This window comes from Dromaius novaehollandiae, chromosome 24, assembly GCF_036370855.1.
Source record: "Dromaius novaehollandiae isolate bDroNov1 chromosome 24, bDroNov1.hap1, whole genome shotgun sequence".
NCBI lineage: Eukaryota > Metazoa > Chordata > Aves > Casuariiformes > Dromaiidae > Dromaius > Dromaius novaehollandiae.
This window is the reverse complement of record NC_088121.1, coordinates 2,817,377-2,831,863: the sequence shown is the minus strand read 5'-3', so window position 1 is coordinate 2,831,863 and position 14,487 is coordinate 2,817,377. Positions and strand designations below refer to the sequence as shown.

General features: G+C 35.6%; 1 protein-coding gene across 5 annotated transcripts in view; it reads left to right on the top strand.

Annotated features, from left to right (window-relative positions):
• The window catches only part of PRKCZ (protein kinase C zeta), a 74,650-nt gene that overhangs the window by 53,080 nt on the left and 7,083 nt on the right, over positions 1–14,487 (top strand). For 4 of the 5 annotated variants that reach the window (XM_026096500.2, XM_026096501.2, XM_064525436.1 and 1 more), the window contains 5 exons: positions 519–654; positions 2,195–2,282; positions 3,058–3,177; positions 5,061–5,140; positions 5,742–5,831. In XM_026096500.2, the coding sequence (XP_025952285.1) occupies positions 519–654; positions 2,195–2,282; positions 3,058–3,177; positions 5,061–5,140; positions 5,742–5,831 (514 nt within the window). Of the gene's footprint in view, positions 1–518; positions 655–2,194; positions 2,283–3,057; positions 3,178–5,060; positions 5,141–5,741; positions 5,832–12,367; positions 12,502–14,487 lie in introns of all 5 variants that reach the window. The other variant, XR_010392786.1, reaches the window with a different exon arrangement.

Sequence of the window (14,487 nt, the reverse complement as noted above, 5' to 3'; positions counted from 1 at the left end):
AGAAACAAAGCAATAGTAATAATTGTTACTACTTTACTGTTGTTTACTGCTTCATACTTAGTTGACACATCTTTGAAATGTTGATAGAAGGGGTAATGATTTTAATTATTTTGATCTTGTATTGAATTAATCAAATGATGGTGTTAGGAGGAAGAAGAAAAACTTACTCTGTGCGGTTTAGCACTACAGAAAAGTCTCATCATAGTCCTTAGGCTGAAAATACACTTTTTGCATGTTTATTGATTTGACATTTTCAGGAAAAAAAATCTGTAGGTTATACAGGTTGTATTTTCTTCATTAGTGGAATGGAAAGAAAATTAATTTGCCATATTCATTTTAAGGAATGTTTTTACCATATATGAGTTCAGTATCAGTTATGAATAAACATGACTTCTTTTTTGGTATCCTGTTGAATAATAAAAAGCTGATTGATGAAAGCCAATGTTTCAAGTTTTTAAGTTGTACCAACTTTTATGCAGTCTTTATGTTAATACAGTTTTTCTCCTTTGTAATCTCAGGTTTTATGCTGCTGAAATTTGTATTGCTCTAAACTTCCTACATGAAAGAGGAATAATCTATAGAGATTTAAAACTAGACAATGTTCTTTTAGATGCAGAGGGTCATATCAAATTAACAGATTATGGCATGTGCAAGGTAAGATTCTTTCTTACGTTTCTTCTATCTTTCTTTGTAATTCAGTGGTGTATCTCTCTGGTTATGCTTTTAGGTCAAATACTGCATCCAGCAATCCTAAAGTAAAACTTTGAATCATTACGCTTAGCTTAACACTAGTGTTAGTAAGCCCAGAATTTGGTTGTTGAATAGCAATTCTACTCTGAAAAGTGACTTCTGAAAACAACGACCTAAGTAAATTTTTCTATTGAATGTTACAAGTTGTTGGGTCATTTTGGGGGATGAAAGAAGTTTGTCCCAAATCCAGCACCAAATATAGGCAGTCTGCTTTTATACCTGCACTACTGCACTGAAGATAGTATATTCTAGCTAGCTTTTATTTTAGGATGCTAGAACCACTAGAAGTTCCTGAGTAGATTAGTTTTGATTCTTGGCCTAATGGCTAAGTTTTTCTTTTACTTATGATGTGGCCCAAGTTAGAAAATGTATCTTCAAGACAAGTATGATTTAAAATGTCTTTTACAGCTCTAATACCTGTGCTCCTGTGAATATGAATTGTATTAACCATTTTCTGTGGCTGGGGTTTTGGAGAAGAAGCTACATGAATTGTTAACCTCACAGGAACTCTCAGTTTTTATGCTGCAACTTTTGGCACCAAGCTGCAGTTCAGAAAGCACTGTTTTCAAATTGCTTGGTAAAACATAGCATGTACTTATGACACATAGGAAAACAAGAAAACATCAACAGATGATACTAGCGTAGAAGATACTAACTTTAAAATTTATCTATGCAAAGTCAGAATGCCAGAGATGACTGAAGTGGTTGTAATCTGACAAAATCTGCTATTGCTTCTGAGCTGCTGTTTTGACGTCAAGTCTCTTTGTTATTGCCACGCTGTTTCTGGCTATTACACGAAGCAAGGTGAGAGGTCAGTCTAATTCCTGGTGAGAATAAGTCCCGGAAACCAGAATTGCGACTGACATTGTCTTTGATTTTATTTAGAGTCCAGAGATTGAGTGTACAATATTAATTTGTTTGTTTATTTACGTTACTAATTTCAAAACATGGTTTTGGCATGTTATAGTAAGGTAACATCTCATTCCCTTCAGAGAATAAATACTGCACCAGTTTCTAAGAATTCTGGACTAGAGTGTTTCTCTACTATCAAAATCCCTGAGTTGTTGTGAGACTTGACTTGGAACACAGCAGTTATGTAAAAGTATTTGATTTCTTCATTTGTAAAAATAGAAGACTTTTTTCCCAGCACCTGTATGAGTAGGATTTCCAGACTTTTTTTGGTGTGAAAAAAATCTAAAATGTGCCTGTGTAAATAGTAAGCAAAATGTTGCTAGAACAGTTTTACACGTTTAATTTGCTGCTGCTGAGGTATGAAGTCAAAAGCCAGTTTTGAGTGCTAAGAATTTTTTTTCAGTCTAGCATTGCCTTTTTTGAAAGGAAGGTCTTTAGACTGCCAAAATAACTTCCTTTTATAAGTGTAATTAAACAAATTTCCTGGACATAGAGCTCATTTTTAAATTGCTTAACTGCTTTGTGCATATAGGAAGGATTGGGCCCTGGTGACACTACAAGCACTTTCTGTGGAACACCAAATTATATTGCACCAGAGATCCTCAGAGGCGAAGAATATGGTAAGCCAGACTGAACAGTTTGACCTTGTAGCTATAATGAATCACAAATCAAAGTTCTAGTTATAGGTTGGTTCATATATGTTTATTGTTAGATTTCCTTATTTTTGTTCCCTTATATGTTGAGAAAACTGAATGCATGTTGTACAGTTTAGTTTTATCTGAAATGAAAGATAGTTTTATCTCCTGTAGCATGCATTTCAGCTTCTCTTAAATCACACTTGAGCAAAAGTTTGCTTTTTCCTGAACAAGAATTGTTAAATGATACCATGGCAAAACCAAACAGATTGCTTGGCATTCTTTACATTCCAAGTGCAATTGTCCCCGAGAAAAGTTTATAAAATTCTATGACAAAAAGTCACTGTGCATACAGAAGTCAAAACTAATAGTCTTTTTAACTGGTGTTATCTGAAAACTGATCTGCTTAATAGGTTGAATTGGGTACTGTCATTTAGATATAACGTTATAATGTTCAACTTCTTTAAGCTGAAAAAGTTAAGATTTTTAAAATATTTTTTTGAATCTTTGAGTTTTCATTGAAGCAATGCTGTGTGATGGACACTATAGACTTATATACAAATTACATTTCTAGTGCGCATTCAGAAAGCTCTGAAGTCTGATCCAATGGTACAATAAGCCATGATGTCTGTAGCTTCAATGAAAGTAGAGGATTTTCAGTATTTTGCAGAAGTGGGCCATTAATCTTCACTTACAAATAAGAGATAATGCCTAAATTCAAGGAGTCCTGGCTGAAAACCTACTCTGTAAATACTTACAGGGTTCAGTGTGGACTGGTGGGCTCTTGGTGTATTGATGTTTGAAATGATGGCAGGAAGGTCTCCATTTGATATCATTACTGACAATCCAGATATGAATACTGAAGATTACCTCTTTCAAGGTATTGTCATTTTGATTACTTTGGAGTTTTTCTGTTGTTTTTCATGAATTCTGTTGGGGAGAGCTAATGAAATTTAGCAGTTGCAGTAGGACATTTAGAAGTGTTTGTGCCTTTCTTTTAGATTTCTACCAAAGACCTTTCTCAAATCTCATGTTATCTCATGGCTGTCAATAGGTCTACTGTAGATAGGAAAGGGCCACAACATTTCCAGGTCCTCATCCCAGGAATTTAGTTCGTTAAACTAGGAAAAAAAAGTCTTTAATTTGGACCCTACTTCGGATTATATATATTAAAAAAAAAAAAATTGTTTGTACTGGCCAGAGTTCAGAAGTAACCAACAAAAGCAAGGTTCTAAAGATCTGTGGCTACAGATGTCTATGTTAGTCAGCATTAGTCAGATGTCATATGTAGTCAGCATGGGTTTCCAAAGGGGAAATTGCACTTAACCAACCTGATACCTTCTACGATGAGATGACTAGCTTGAATGAGGTGGATGAGGGGAGAGCAGTGGATGTTGTTTACCTTGACTTTAGTAAGGCTTTTGACACCTTCTCCCATAACAGCCTCACAGGCAAGCTGATGAAGTACAGGCTAGATAACTGGACTGAAAATTGGCTGAACCGCCAGGCTCAGAGGGTTGCGATCAGCAGCACAAAGTCCAGCTGGAGACCAGTCACTAGAGGTGTCCCCTAGGGGTTGATACTGGGGCCAGTACTCATTAACCTCTTCATTAATGACCTGGATGATGGGACTGAGCACACCCTCATCAAGTTTGCAGGCAGTACGAAACTGGGAGTGGCGGCTGATACTCCAGGTGGTTGCGCTGCCATTTGTAGGGCCCCCAACAGGCTGGAGAAATGTGCGGAGAAAAACCTCATGAACAACAGAGGTTCAGAGGCAAATGAAAAGTCCTGCACCTGGGGAGGAATGACCCCATGCACCAGCACAGGCTGGGGGCTGACCTGCTAGAAAGCAGCTTTACAGAGAAGGACCTGGTGGTCCTGGTGGACAGACAGCAAGTTGAACATGAGCCAGCAATGCGCCCTCATTGCAGAGAAGGCCAACGGTATCCAAGGCTGCATTAGGAAGAGCGCTGCTAGCAGGTCGAGGGAGACGATTTTTCCCCTCTGCTCAGCACTGGGAAGGCCACATCTGCAGTACTTTGTCTAATTTTGAGCTCCCCAGTACAGGAGAGAGACAGAGCAAGTCCGGCGAAGGGCCAGGAAAATGAGTAAGGGATTGGAGCATCTCTCATACGAGGAGCAGCTGAGAGAGCTGGGACTGTTTAGCCTGGAGAAGAGAAGGTGGGGGGGAGAGGGGGGAAATCTTATCAATGTCTATGAATATCTGATGGGAGGGCGTAAAGACAACTGAGCCAGACTCTTCTCAGCGGTGTCGAGTAACAGGATGAGAGGCATTGGGCACAAATTGGAATTTCCACTCAAATGTAAGGAAACACTTCGTTACTGTGAGAGTGGATGAACATTTCAGGCATGTCCTTTAAACTACTTAATGCAATTATGTAACATAGAATCTGCCATGGTGGTCTTGATCAGCATAACATTAACTCGATTATTGTTTACAAAATAACATATATATATATATACACACACACACACTAAGGACACTGAAAAGCTTTTATTCCCTGTTTTTAGAAAAAGTAGAAGAAAAAGATAAGCTAAAATTTGTTTAGAAAATCTTGAAATGTCAGTTCAATAGTACCTTGTATTATGTAGCTCCTTTTTTTTGCACTATTTTAAATATTTACCATATCCTCCTGTTCTCCAAATGGTAACTTACATAAACAGTATAGTATTTCATTTGAAACGATGATGAATGACCTAAAACAGAAAATAATACCGCTGTTTTTAAACCTGTAACAGTTATTCTTGAAAAGCCAATCCGGATTCCAAGGTTTCTTTCTGTCAAGGCCTCCCATGTCTTAAAAGGATTTTTAAACAAGGTAAATAACGTTCTTTTATTTTTAGAATCTAAGATCTGGAAGTCAGAGCTCTTTGTTGAAAGGAATATAAGTTAAGAAGTTAATCTGCTTACTATTAAGAAAATCTATAAAACCTTTGCATCCTGTCTGTTTAAAATAAATATTTCTTAATTGTGAAATTACTGAGAAAACTTTGCAGCACAGAACTCGATTTAAAAGCCAGCTTGCAGTTAATAATGATTGTAGGCTTGTGTTTATAAACTTTCCTGTTACTAATTATTCACTTAAGCTGATTGAAATCGGTTGAACCATATTTAATGAAGGAAAAAAAGGAAAGGAAAAAGAACTATACAGTAGTATGTAAGCTTAGGCTTTTTATTTTGAGGAAATGTTGCAATATAACATGTTTAAAATGAATTATCAAACCTACTTCATTTATTTAAAAAAAAAGAAAAGAAAAAAAGAAAAGAAATCCCTTGATAGCCCTAATATGTATATCTTACCAGCCGTTTGCATAGTACTAGGGATGCTAGAGTCATGTAGATGGGCTTTGACAAAAATGGAATCTTTACTCATTTACTGATGAAAGAGCATGTAACATCAGTTTCTTTGTTTTCTGCAGGATCCCAAAGAAAGGCTTGGTTGTCAGCCACAGACAGGATTTTCTGATATCAAGTCTCATACATTTTTCCGCAGCATAGACTGGGATCTGGTAAAAATAATTATTTCTATTTATGTGTGTTCAAAAGGAACATATGCTTTTAGTTTCTTAATTGTATGTATATACAAATAAATACTAATAAAATACTGTATATTTCAGTTCCACAAATATAAAAATTATTTTCCTTTCTCCAGGGAGGGTATTGTAATGGAAAAAAGCTTTATTTCATGACCAAAATTCTGACTTTTTTCCATAATTTAAGAATGGTTGCAACTTGTGGGTGTCTCTCTCTCTCTCTTTTTGTTTTTAATGTATGATGAATTTTACACAACAGTTTAAAAAACATATCAAAGCCCTGATGAAGCCATTTATTCCCTGGTTTGTATTGGCAGATGCTGCAAACTTATGCGCTGCAGTCTACTACTGTAAAATTTACCCAAATATGTGCAAGGTGCCTGCAACTGTAGTACTTAGGACTTACATAGACTTCTGATATCCAAATCCAGTGCCTTACCATTCTGGGTGGTCGCTTCATATAGGCCTGTTTGAAAACCTTTCAAACTCCATTGAGAAAAGAAGTGTGGGTCAGCAAAGGCAGCCTATTGGAATGCCATTCCAGTACTTCATTTTTTTGCTATTTAGAAGCCTTTTTGCCTTGAAGAGGCTATTAGTAGTTGATTTAATGCAGCCAGCAGACTGGCTAAGGTACTATGGAACCAGCTTATATTCAACCATAGAGATATGTGGCACCTCAGATACGAGAAGCATTTTTAGTCTATTTGTAGTTCACAAAAAAGGCTGAATTTACAAATTATATAATTTTTTTAATCAGTGGGATTTTATGGGTATGTAGTAGGGTTTATTTGGATAAGTAGGATCATGCCCTTGAGGCGGGGGAGGGGCGGAATGTAGCTTGAATAGCTTAAAAGCAGTGTATGATTGTTTAAAATGATTCTCTGATTATTGCTTTCAGTTGTGTGGGGGGCAGCATTCTGCTACTATTAGTATAAGGGAAGTTTTTGACTCATGGAGTAGACTATACTTGTGTTTCAGTGGCTTTGCAGGCAGAAAATTATATTAAAATTGTAACTCTTCAAAAGCTTCTGTTACTTGGTAATTGTGCCTACTTCAGTGTTCATCATAGAAAATCATTATAGAAACTACCCTAATTGTTATATTCATTGTTTTATGGCTAAAGCATCAATGAAGTCAGGAAAAAACAGTGAAAGTACATGTACATAATATTTTCCCAGTCCTAAGAAGTCTCCAGGAAAGGTTACAAAAAGCAAGCAGCTTTGCCTGTAACAGCATGAGAGAGGTTCAGGAAAGGAGAGAAACTTTTTTGCTTTCAGGCACACTATTCAGACAGACCTTCATCATTAATGTTCTTCAGAGAAGATAGGCACTACATATGGAGCCAGTGTTTTAAAATACTTGGTGTTTTCAAAGCTATTCATATACAGAGTCCTTAATTTTGTCAGACATCCTTCTGTTTTATGTAGCTCCCTTAAGTCTGTGTTATGTTCCATTATACTAGCTCCCTAAAGTTGCTGTGATGCAACTTGCTATACGTAAACATCATGGACTACACAGTTTTTTTCTGCTTTTTGGATTTTTTTGAGACAGATTTTGTTGGACTTGTATTTTGTTTATTTGTTAAAAAAAAAAAAAAAACTAATTGCAACTGGTACTTCTTGGTCAACACTTAGACTGATTTAAATTTAATTATGATTTTTATCTCTCTTTTAAGACCTGATAGTTAGTATCCAGTGTAAAAAAGACTAAAGGAAAGATCAGGGAGATTGTCTCTGCTGTTATTTTGAGATATAATTAGGAAAATGCTGTTCAGTATGATATAAAATGTCAGGTAAATTTAGAGTAATGCATATAGTAGAGAAAGTCTTTTGGGGAAATGTTCAGGAGAAAAAATTATTTGGAGGGTTTTTTTTAACTGTACGATTTTCTTCTGATGTGCAAGTGATAAGTAGAAAAGATTTAAAAGTTTTTTTTTTTTCAAATCCTTTCAAAGTGAAACACAAAGAAATAAGGCTAATGTTGACTAAAAGAACTCTTCCGTGTGAAGCTTGAGTTGAATGGTAAAGTGAACAGACATACCATAAATATTTTTTTCAGTGTTAGTCATCTGAATTGCATGTGGCCCAGCTAAGAACAATTCTGGTTATTCACTCTGTATAGGATGAGTTAATGACATTTGGGGAAGTACAAAGACAACCTTTTTGAATGTTTCAGCACATAAAGAAAGTCAGTTTTTATTTTTCAGCTTGTTTTTTACGGAATTTATCCATTATATATTGGAAACAGTACTACAAAGCCATGGTTACCATTAGCTGTAGAAGCAGTAGAGATGGATACGGAATCAAAACCTGAACCAGGAAAAACAAGAAAAATTGCAAATGATAAAGAGAGTGGTATCATAATACTTACAAATAACGTTGTAAATATCCAAGTTTCACAATTCTGTTGTCACTCACTCTTCCCCCCCCCCCGCTTCCCCCCCCCCGCTTTCTCCCCCCCCCCCCCCCCCCCCCGCAGTAATGATATAAGTAAATAATCATTTTGGCCAGTGTTATCTACCTATCACTTGCGTTGTGCTTACTGTTTATCTTAAGTTAGATTGGGGAGAGTGTAGGTGTGTTGGCTTTTATTTTTTTTATTTTTTTTTCCTGAATGAAAATTTTAGAATTACAATGCTGGGATTTATGCTATAGGCCAGATTTTGTCTCCAGTGCTATGATAGTAAGACTTTCAGGTTAATAGCTAATATAAATAAGTTACATGCTCTGCATATATGTGTTGCATTTCATTTGGTGCAAGTCTCCCATACCACTAAGTAGTACCAATATCTTTCCTATACTTGCATAGTCATGTTTTTTAATTGCAGGTCTTGCATTATTTTGTCTTTTGCAACTCTGTAGAACATTAGACTGTCTAGAGCAGAAATTTGAGTCTTAAGATCCTAGTTACAATTACAATTTTTGTTTATGATTTTTGATGTCAGGACTGTTTAGCAGTTTAGAATAGTTTCCTCTAAGTACACACAAATGCTGGTCCTCAGGAAGAGAACTAAATATACTGTGCTAACTTTTTTGTATTGCAGCATTAAGTCTTTGAGAATTTTTCAGTCTTGAGTAAGCACCCTACTAAGTTAGAAAAAGAAAACTTAAATGGCCAACCTCTATATTAAAATGCACTGCACTATTTATATTGGTGTCCATTGCCTGACTTGTATTTTACTTAGATTATGTGTCATTGGAGAGAGATTTCAGAATACCTAGTTGAATTTGTAGAGTTCATTTATGTTAATTATTACATAAAATTTTGCAAAAATAGCAAGTTATTTTTTGTATGAGTGTGTAATTTTATTATTCATATGAATTTGGTTGTTTGGGATTAAAAAGTTTTGAAATATGCAGAAACCTTCACTTTTTTCCCCCATGGGACTGACCCATAAAATACATTCAAAATAAGATTCTGGGAGTCAACACATTCAGTTTATTTAAGCTTTTTTTTTAAATAGGAGAAGCTATTATTTACATCTGGTATAATTTTATCTCTAAAGTGGTAATAATTTTTTTATATATGTTTTATTTTTATATTTTTTTAATATAAAAGAATGAACAGAAAGACAAAGAAAAAACATGTCAGATTATGTGATGAGAGGATTTTCTGGTAGGTGTACAGCTTGCCTGTTTTATTTAAGAATATGCTGGCACTGCAGAAATGAGCATGTCCTGGGCAAAGCACATGTGAGTGACATATGGATTTGGCAGCTCAAACGCTTTGTTACTGTTTTCAATATGAAGGCCAAACAGAGAGGCCTCTGCATATGCAGTTGAACTTCATGACATGGGCATGATAGGTGCAATGCATTCTGTATTGTAGCTGGAGAGCTCTCTTTAGGAAAAAGTCTTCAAAATGGTATTAGTGAAAAGGAATACAATGGGATATATCTATGTAGGAATATGGAAGGGTATACAAGACCCGTAAGAGAATATCCAGGTCTTGGTGTAGAAGATAAGAACATACTGCTCTTCTCAGTGTGTTCCAGGCATCTTCCGGCCACGCGTGGAAAGAAGTTGGAGCCAGGGAGAAGGCTGACCAAAGGCACCATGAGAATGTACAGAAGGAACGCTCTCTGGTCAGGAATAAATCTAGAAAAGGGAGTGAGGTTGTTTGAATGTCAGAGGTTTTCTTGGGTAATGATTGGCCGTGACCTTAAGACTGCTACCTCTGGACTGAGAAGGCTGGACTTAAAAATCTTACCTTGCACTTTCAGTGCAAAAAATATCTCAGCCTATCAAATTGAAAGATCATAGAGCTCTTTCCAGCTGGATTTTAAAAATATATTGCTCTTCATAAGCAAAATACATTTTCTGTGTTCTATTTACATTCAGCATTTGTTACTCTTAATCCTATGAACCTTAAAAAACAAACAAACCCCAATGCCACACTAACTAGGGAGCCTTAGCAGGAAGTTCCAGAACGTTGCTCTTAGGCAGTGATCACAGATGATGGACTCAGTGGTAAGGGATGAAGGGAAAACGTCATTTATTTCTACAGGAAGTCTGATGAAGCATATATGATTCTTTTATTGTAACAAAATTATTTAAATTTAATAAATATAAACATTAAGTTTTCTTATAACTTTAAGGGGTTTTGTAATGTTTTGTTACCCTAAAACACTGTATTTGGGAATTGAGTCATCTTAACTTGTCCTTTTGCTGAAGTTAGAACATCCACCATTTTAGTCTCCTGTCTTGGTTTAACAGACAATAGAACACTTAGTTGCAGTTAAGCAGATGTTTTAATTTTAATTAACATCAATTACTGTAAAGATATATTTTACTGAATTTTTTGTATTTGCAAAGAGGATATGATGAATTTGATCCAGATGTGAATACCCTGAAGACAGAATTCAAACTAGGATTGTAGTGGGATAGAGAGCTAGATCCCTAACTGAGGTGGTTTGTCAAAAGGTTTTGGAGCTGTTTTTCATTTAGTTATGGTTAAAACATATGTAAGCCGTGTATGTTGTTATATGCATTTTACTTGAATGTGTTTTCACAACTGTAAAATCATGCAGATAGGGTCATTTTGCCTGTGGTAATCTTCCTTTCAGTAATGGTAGGAAAACAGACTAGTTTTGCATAATCTCCAGAAAAGCATGGAAGTGCTGCATCCTCTTGTTGCTAGCCCTCTTATCTCTGCAATGAAAATGACTTCTTTGCTGCCTCATTCTCTTCTGGAAATGCTTTCACTCAAGATCCAGATTTGTTCAGCCACTCCGAAAGCAGATACCATTTCTTCAAAGGAAGTAGGACTGTGATTTGGATCTGTAGAAGAGACGGTATAAATGAGGGAGTACAAGGGTTCAGCTTTTTATTGAAATTTATCCATGAAAATCTTTTAGCTCTCTGCAGATTAGAATACTAGATTCCTCAGAGATTTCTTTTTACCTAGGCACCCTCAGTAATAAATTACATATCAAACATAAAAGCATACCAGGACAGATTAATCACTCATGTTTAGCAGTAACATAGATATAGACTGTAAAAGGAGAAAGCATAATGAAAGTTTCTCTAAAAGTGTGTGATGGACTGAACTGGAAATAATGTGTACACTTACTTTCTCATCTCAGAACAGAGATTATCAAATGGTCTAGCTGCATAGCTTGTTATTCTAAGTGATATCAGATGACCTTTATGATTTGGATGGATTTACTGTTGAATTTCTTGTAGTGAGAACAGAGTATTAAATGTCACTTCTAGGGTAATATATTATTGTCTCATGGGGCCCAAGCAGCAAAGGAGGGAAAATATGTCACTAGATTTCTCACTGCAGAAAAGTTAGTACTTCTGATAAACTAAATATTATAACTTGTTGACACAGACATCCAGATAGGAATTTTTAACCTGAATCTGTGTTAGAAATTTGACTTTTTTTATGTGTATCCATAGGAGATTTATCGTGTTGTTAGCATGCATTAGTTTACCATATTTGGCTCAAATGTAGAGAAGGGCCGGAAATTGCTCATTGTAGTACAGAAAGTGAATGGGAACCTAAAGAACATGTTACGTTTTTTAAATCTTAGGGAAAAAAATGCACAAACTGCAGCGCTACCATTTCTTTAAAACTGACCTCATCTTACTGGCAACTAAATAGAAAGTTGGGCTTTGCTTTTAATTACTATTGCATGAGTACAGCTGGTACTAAATATTGTCTAACATCTAGTATTTCAAAGGGTGGCGAAACAGTGAAAGAGAAGACTATCTACTTCTTCCCTAGCAAAAGGCATTTAGTGGTTGGCTGATAGCCTGATTAATGTAGTTTAATTTTAGATTTATGTCTAGTGAAATATTATTACTATGAAATCAGAACTTCTTAAGAAATTTTGCTCAATCTCCATACAAAACCATGTATTAAAACAGTCTTTTCACTTTGTCATTTAATATTGTTATCACTGAGGATTTTTTGCATGAAAACAAATTTTTGGTTTTCCATTAGTGTCATTAGGTCTCTTCCAAAGGGAGTTTTGAATGTTGATTTTCTATCTGATATTTCTCTAGAGGAACGGTGACCTCCAGTGGCCAGCAAGGCTAATCCAAACTGTATATACTACGTAGGCCATAACAGATCAGAATAATGATCAAGTCTGGTAGCCTGTCTCTATCAATGCCAATACCAGAAGCTTCAGAGGAAGGTAAAAATGGTTCTAAATGCTCATAGCCTACAATGTTTCTCATAGGGATAACTAATTTCCTTATGATTCATGTCAGTTTTATGCCCTGTAGCATGAGTATTGATATAGTTTGTATAGATGTTTAGTTCAAAAATATGGTCAGAAAACTATCTGCAATGTTTTGTATTTTAACCACAGTTTTTAAGTATGAACTTCTGTGGTAATAAACTGCTTACTATAACAGGCGGGGTGTAAGTAGACTATACGTCATATGACTAAAAAAAAAAATTACCTCTACAATTCAGAGAAGGCAGGAGGAATTCATTTAACCAGAATTTCATTCTGAAACAACTAGGCAATTTATTCTTAAATAATTGCATGAGTTGTATTACATTACCAGATGGAAATTTTTTTACTGGTGATCAAATTATGTAATGCAGGATAAAAATCTTATCCTCACTCTCCTCCAAAACATTTTGTTTGCCCATACATGAACACACAATTTTGCACTGGAAAAATTTAAATTTTATACAGAATTTTCAAAGATTTTCATAAAGATCTTCATGTTGAATTTACTAAGCTTAGTGATTAGGGTGCCTGACTTAGTTAGCAGTGAAGACCAAACTCTTGAATTTGCAGAGGCAAATATTTGTGAAATGGTGTATAGCCTGCGTGGAAGTTTTGAATATCATCATTATTTGCCTGTTAACTGTGTTACATAAGCATTTTGATTGAGATTCTGTGTTTGTATCCTTAAGCCACGCTACTGAATTTTTTTGCATGCAGAAGGAGGGAACGGAGAGGAATAAACTGGTGCTGTGGAATCTTTGTCCCTGAATGATCTGAGCAAAGGATTCCCTCTTGCAGGAATAGGACCATCACTTGTCATAAATTAGGCAGTGCATTCACAGATGCCTCTGAGCGAGTATGCTATTTGGAATTTGCAGTTATCCTTCCATTTGGTATGTCTCTTTCAATTCTGCCCCAACATATCCCCCCACCCTTCCATTGCAAGGGGATCCATGCAAGTTTTGCACCACTATTATGATACAGCTCTATGAGAGTCTCCCTATATATTTTTACAAAGCCTGTAGCAGCAGGGCACTGACTCAGTTTAAGGTCCTGTAATTTCTAGTTAGGTGACCTTTTGCACAAAAACGACATACAGTAATGATAAGCATAGTATTTCAGTATTGGAAACCTAGACTTACTTATCCTGTTTTACTTTGTTTCGCTAAGGAGAAAACATAGTTTTAATTCAGTAATACTGAATTGGAAAAACAAGTTGCTAACTGAATCATATAAAACACTAGTGACTTCTTACATAAGATCATTTCAAACAATCTTCAAAGCAAAGAGTGTATCGTAAAAATTCCACACTGAAAACAGTAAAGCTGGCATTATTGAAAAAGGATGCTAACATACATGTCCCAACTCAAAAATACCCAGGATTCTCACAGATTTGTTTTTACGTTGTCTTACCTTGTATCAGAGTCTTTCCTATCATTTTCTTCTACTGACAAGGTAATGACATGATCCATTTTTAGATGCGTGTTCTGAGGTTGGTGTACATAGTCACAGCCTCATTAAATTAAAGGAGCTTTGTATGAATGTAGGATTCCAACTGTGCAGACTTCTTGCATAACTGTCATTTTAGATGGTCATAAGTAGAAGAGCTGTGAAAATACATGGTTGTAGAAGAGCTGTGAAAATACATGGTTGTAGAAGAGCTGTGAAAATACATGGTTGTAGAAGAGCTGTGAAAATACATGGTTGTAGAAGAGCTGTGAAAATACATGGTTGTAGAAGAGCTGTGAAAATACATGGTTGTAGAAGAGCTGTGAAAATACATGGTTTTATGTTGCATTTAACATAGCTATGGTTATAACTATCTGTTAAATTGACAATTTGGGGGCAAATTATAAATTTCACTTTTCCTTTCATGTTTAATAACAGCTCTTCAAAGTTTTGCTGCAAGAATTGTGTTCTTTTTACAAAATTTGCTAG